The sequence below is a fragment of the Leptonotus elevatus genome, chromosome 1 (assembly GCF_054856555.1).
Source record: "Leptonotus elevatus isolate MCC_2025b chromosome 1, RoL_Lele_1.0, whole genome shotgun sequence".
NCBI lineage: Eukaryota > Metazoa > Chordata > Actinopteri > Syngnathiformes > Syngnathidae > Leptonotus > Leptonotus elevatus.
In genome coordinates this window covers 11,325,394-11,331,642 of record NC_141239.1, presented here as the reverse complement: position 1 = coordinate 11,331,642, position 6,249 = coordinate 11,325,394, and the positions used below count along the sequence as shown (strand labels likewise).

Here is a 6,249-nt window from a genome sequence, read left to right as displayed (position 1 = left end):
ATTTTGATAAAAGTATCAAAATAGCTACCATGCAACAAGTGTCAGCTACATAGTACATTCCAGACAGATTAACTACTGTACTACGAATGGACTATATGCCACGGAGGAGGCGGCACTTCCGACTTCCGGGTTTTCACCCATCAACCTTTTTTCCGTTTCCGGTTTGCGACGTGTGGGCCGCGTCCCAGTACTTGTGCTTCCGCCTTTGTGCCCCTCGGTTGCGCGTTCCCGTCGACGGGTGCGAGGCTGCGAGGCTGCGAGTGTGTAATGTCTGTCTCAGTGTCCGAAGCATTTCAGAAAGCCCGCCGATGGTTGGGGGGCGCAGGGATGGGGGTGCGAGTGTTGGAACGTGGCCAGCAGTGGCCGGAAACGGCGCTGATGTGTAAAACCCGGAAGTCGGAAGTCCGTGGCATCTACCCCCATTGTATTACTGTTGGTCACTTTATTGGATTAGATATATGTTTAATATTTTTTCTTTGTTACAGGCACACAAGTTAACCCATTTTTAATACAATAAGACCATGTTTCTTAATTATAGTTGTGTTTCTACATTAAACCTGGGGAAATCACAGTAAGGTAACAAACACAAACTTAGTTACGGTACTTTGAGACACAAATATATTTGTAAATACGACTTGCAGTTCCGTTCTCTAATAATTAATCATTTTAGAGTTATAGCTATTTGTTTTATAGTCATGTTTCAACATTGAACAAACCCATTTTGTCGAAATAAGCCATAAACATGAACATCATCGGATAACTCCGTTGTGTACTTCAGGCTCCTCTCTGAATGGTCGCTTTGGTAAACAGGAAGTAAAAGACCGCTAGTCGCGTTTCTGATTGGTCCGTTTGGTAAACAGGAAGTGCACCACTAGTCCCGCCCTCTCACATTAGCAGGACGATTGTATGCAGACATCTGTGCGTGACAAATAATTATACGTCAATATTCCAAGGTGCGTGGGTTTATTTGCAACTATTACTCATTTACTCGAAAGCCTAATTTTGCGCGTTTGTGCTAGCTCCTTCGATGCTTTAAATAGGTCAGCGTAGCTAGCTAATGTACTGAGAGGACGACTGCATCATGAATGAATGAATGAATAGCTCAACTATTTTGTGATATCTTTGACCTGTTCAAAGAGCGATGCAACTACACCTAGCATCAAAGAAACCCAGCGAACATGAGTGCTAAACTGGATTAACGAAATATTTGGTGATGTTGTGAATGTGTTTATGTGGATATGTGCGTTCCAGTGCGAGGAGGAGGGGACTTTCGAGCTGCCAACATGTCAAGCAAAAGGGCCAAGGGTAAGAACACCAAGAAGCGTCCTCAGCGGGCCACCTCCAATGTGTTTGCCATGTTCGACCAGTCCCAGATTCAGGAGTTCAAGGAGGCCTTCAACATGATTGACCAAAACAGGGATGGCTTCATCGACAAGGAGGACCTGCACGACATGTTGGCTTCTCTAGGTAGACGTAAACACAAAAACAACAGGACTTTATGACTAGGTAACACACTGTTGGTTTTCTTTAGGTAAAAACCCCACTGATGAATACCTGGAGGCCATGATGAACGAAGCCCCAGGTCCCATAAACTTCACCATGTTCCTCACCATGTTTGGGGAGAAGCTGAATGGCACTGACCCCGAGGATGTCATCCGCAATGCCTTCGCCTGCTTTGACGAAGAAGGCACTGGTGAGTGCGTTCAAAGGGACACGTCTAATGCTCTGACCTGGAGAGATTTGCCAAAAAATGGGTACCCGCCACCAGAAATTTCACCAAGGAGAATTTGATAACCTTTATTATTCCCACAGTAAAGTAAAATTAGCAAGTTAATTTGTTTCAGGTGCAAACCTGAAGCTGCTGTGAAATCTTGATTAGCTGTACAGGTGATGAGCAACATTATTAACAGTCATACCAGTGTACAGTCTCTTAGAAGGACTGATGTAAATAAGGATGAATAGGAAGGTACTACTTTTAGAACAATACTGCCACCTAGTGGGGTTTACAATGTATTGCTGGTGTTAATGAGCTTTGTTTCATCCATCCATCCATCCATCTATCCATTTTCTGTACCGCTTGTCCTCACAAGGGTTGCAAGGGTTGCTGGAGCCTATTCCAGCTGGCTTCGGGCAGTAGGCGGGGTACACCCTGAACTGGTTGCCAGCCAATTGCAGGGCACACAGAGACGAACAACCATACTCACAATCACACCTATGGACAATTTGGAGTGTCCAATTCACCTGCCATGCATGTTTTTGGAATGTGGGAGGAAACCGGAGTACCCGGAGAAAACCCACGCAAGCACGGGGAGAACATGCAAACTCCACCCAGGAAGGCCGAAGCCCGGACTTGATCTCACAACCTTTGCACTGGGAGGCGGACGTGCTAACCAGTCAGCCACCGTGCTTTGTTTCATGTGTAAATGTATTAGTAATTGATTTATATCATAGATGATTCACTATATTGTGGGATTTTGGAGTGATTTTCCAAACTGACTGTCACTGCAAAGCAATAAGTAAAAAAAATACAATACAATACAATACAGAATGACCAAACTTTGGGATAATGTCACATTTAATAAAAGACGCGAAAATGCAACTCTCTTGAGTTACACAACTGTACGTCTACAGTAATGTAAACATCGTTAGTTAACTTAGAACAAATTGAATTTCTCCACTTCTAGTCAAGGATAGACACGGTCGCCAGTGCACTTTCAAACGCTTTATTGAACAAAATAACAAAATAAACACAAGCACATATTCACACACAACATTAAATAGTTTAGTGTAACCAGTCCTTCTATTAAGTACCTGAAACCGATACTTGGGTAAAAGAACAAGTGTGTTAAAAGAAAATATCTTTGGTAGATGTAAAAGTCATTGTGTACAATATTGCTCGAGTAAAAGTCTTAAGGGCATCTGATATTTGCTGTTAAAAGTAACTTTCTGATTTTCAAATGCACTCAAGTATTGTTGGTATTTATTAATTGATATATTATTTTTTTAGGCAAGTGTTTATCATTTTTATTTCTTTAATTTACTTCCCGTCCTTGTTATCACCATTGTAGTCGTTTTGGTCATCGTCTGAACATGTGCTTCCATCCTGTCAGGATTACACACACACACAGGTCATTTGCTTGCCATTTTATTTTACTGCAAAAAGTACCGAAGATTGGTTAGGCGTTAGGGCACATGCATCGGAGTAAAATCCCAGTGGTGCCTTGAGATACAAGTGAGTTGATTTAACACGTTTTCGAGATACTACTTACCATTAGGACAATTTTTGAGGGGCGTGCAAGCCCAAACTTGACATACGATCACTGTATGATGGCAAATTCAATTCAGCTCACTTCACTCATAAGTAGCACTTTCATTTATTTCAATGGGGAAAGAATTTGAGATACAAGTGTTTTGAGTTACGTTTGTGTGGTGGTCACAAAACAAATGAAACACTACCGCAGTATTCATTTTATTTAGATGGTTATGTAAAGGAGTAAAATTGGCCAGAGTTATAAAGAAGGAAGTACAGATACTAGTACAGTAAAATATTTTTACTCAGTTACAATACCAGATTGAGTGTTAACAAGGTGGTCTCCTGTGGCTACTGCAGGTATGATCCAGGAGGAACAGCTGCGTGAGCTGCTGACCACCATGGGCGACAGGTTAACGGACGAGGAGGTGGACGAGCTCTTCCGGGAGGCGCCCATCGACAAAAAGGGCAATTTCAACTACATGGCGTTCACGCGTATCCTCAAGCACGGCGCCAAGGACAAAGACGATTAGCCACCGACCCAACCAACCAAGCACTGGAGGAGTTTTCCTGTGTATGTTATCATGTGTTTTGTATAGCCCACCGGAAGGTTGTCATGTAGCTGCTTTCTGCTTATTTGCACAACAACACTAAGAATGTGTATAAAGTTGACCATATGTACCATGTTAAAAACTGTGCGTGTCACTGTGACTGTTTAATGGATCACCTCTTGATACAACAGGCATTTAGCCGCCTTTTAACACTGAGCCCAAGGTTATTTTCATCAATGAAAACAAAATAACTAAATACTAAAAATGTGAAAAAAATATTTTCATTAATGAAATAAAATATAAACAAAAAATAATTGAAACTACATTTTACATTTACAGAACTATAATCATAGCAAACGGCCTTTTTTAAAATTGTAAATTTACTGTATTTATTTCGGAAGTACAACACAGCCATTGGCCGAAAGGAAGGAAGAGTCGAACCGTCGTGTGGGAGTCCTTTAACTGTCTCACATATAAGCGACATCATGTAGCGATGGCCAATACGAACTTAACAGAAACATGACGCTAGGTAACAAGTGCTCTCCTTTTTTGATTCATATCGCTGGCGTCGTTTTTACATTTGTTCACACATCACCAAAGAGAGCAAGCCATTTTCAGCACTTAAGAGTGGTCAAAAAGGTGTAAAATAACATCCACACGCGTGGGCTGACCAACAGAATATATATATTTTTTAATTGTGACTTAGTCAAAATGAGGTTTCAGCCCGACCCCAGCAAAATATATAAAATATCTATTTACCCCCCCCCCCCCCCCAAAAAAAAGTACAGTGGGTTTAATATACAAGAATTGAAGCTACAAATCCACTTCAGAAGTTGGCAAGCATGGATGGAAAGCACGACCATCCTAACTTTATAGGCTTGTGATGCATCGATCCAACTTTAGAAGTGTCATTATGCACTGCAGTTATCAAAGTCTGTGGAGTGTGGACTGTTATGCAGTACCTGTATTGGATTTAAAGTACCTGATTACTGTACTGATTGTCACACCCAACTAAGAGATCGGTGAGCAGCAGCACGAATCGCACCCAAATGGGTGCCATTTTTATAGTCTTTGGTATGACCCGGCCGAGGACTGAACCCACGACCTCTTAGTCTCAGGGCAGACACTACCACAAGGCCACTGAGCTGGTTTGTGGATGGTGAGAGTGTTAAAAACACTTTTAGGACCCTGTAGGTAGAAAAGCTCTATACAAGTGAAAGCACATTTACAGGCTTGTTTTTAAAATTATATTTGGGTTGAATTTTTACTACACAATGCTTACTGTTATTTTTTTTAAAATCTTGCACACAAGGAACACGCAACATAAAAACTAATACTGAAACTAATTAAAACCTAAACTGAAATTTATGTTAATCTAACCATTTTCAGCAGTTGGACACAATAAACACAGTCACTATTTATTACATAAATATATGCCATAACCGTTTATCCTTAAATATATCTAATTAAATTTTGGTAATTCTATGGAACTGTTAATGTTTATTTTTAATTTTTATTTATCAGCAATGCTTACGTGATCAATGCAAGTTGTGCAAGGAATTGACCTGGATGTCACCATTTTAAACACAACCAAAAGTCATGCTTCGTTTAAAAAAACCAAAAATGATTTATGTTGCAGTTTTTTTTAAATAGTGTTGCTGTCAACAAAAAATACGAAATATCTTTGTCAACAAATCTTTATCATGTGATAAAAACGAGACTAAACGCAACGTAAGTGCTGTGACGAATCTGTAACGTCATATTGTTAACGAGAAAAACGAGACTAAATGTTGTTTACAAAATAAAGACTGCTAAAATGTCTCTTCCTTTTCGTTGACCAAAACGAAACATGATGAAATGTTACAATGCTTCATCTTGTTTAGTTTATTTATTTATTTATTTTGCCATGTATTTCGGTTTTCCTAAGGCTGGACGATGTAGCTTTCTCAATCAAGACTGGCGGTAGTATTTGGAGTCCTAAGATGCAGCTGCGGTGGGGTAGCAATTTAAAAGAGAGCGGCCGATGGCCATGTGTGGGTCACACCATCCAGCTTGCGGTGAACTTGGTCCAAAAAGAAGCCCAACACTTGGCGAGTTCAGGAAGTCATCTGTCGCCACTGGGCGGCTACTGAAGTTGTAGACGAAAATGTTTGACACATGTGGGTTTTATGGCGCAAGTGGGTTTTGTGCCGGGCACAATTGAAAAGAAAATCTGATGTCAAAAATATGTGTACTGCATTACTTTTGATTTTTTTATGTTGTTGTTTGTGAGTCAGTCAGATTTGAATTATCAACCAAAATAAGTTTAAAATACTGTAAAGTAAAATTCATATCAAGTCAAACAACTGAATTGATTTGTGCTGTCAGCATAGTAAAACCTTCAGGCCATGAGAAAGCAAGTTGAGCAAAGCAGTGCTTTTGCCGGCATTTTGTGGCATCTATATGCAA

General features: G+C 40.4%; 1 protein-coding gene across 1 annotated transcript; it reads left to right on the top strand.

Annotated features, from left to right (window-relative positions):
* The first annotated feature begins 845 nt into the window (after nt 1-845).
* Nucleotides 846-5,622, top strand: myl12.2 (myosin, light chain 12, genome duplicate 2). Its single transcript, XM_086074419.1, has 4 exons — nt 846-953; nt 1,252-1,467; nt 1,532-1,693; nt 3,611-5,622. Exons 2-4 carry the CDS (start codon nt 1,284-1,286, stop codon nt 3,781-3,783), a joined length of 519 nt encoding a protein of 172 aa, XP_085930545.1. The 5' UTR covers nt 846-953; nt 1,252-1,283; the 3' UTR covers nt 3,784-5,622.
* The last annotated feature ends 627 nt before the right edge of the window (nt 5,623-6,249 follow it).

Bases quoted from the DNA above. Each gene is read 5' to 3' on its own strand.
- myl12.2 (XM_086074419.1), top strand. From the start codon at position 1,284: ATGTCAAGCAAAAGGGCCAAGGGTAAGAACACCAAGAAGCGTCCTCAG. The intron at 1,468-1,531 runs GTAGACGTAAAC...GGTTTTCTTTAG, and splicing joins CGACATGTTGGCTTCTCTAG to GTAAAAACCCCACTGATGAA. The intron at 1,694-3,610 runs GTGAGTGCGTTC...TGGCTACTGCAG, and splicing joins CTTTGACGAAGAAGGCACTG to GTATGATCCAGGAGGAACAG.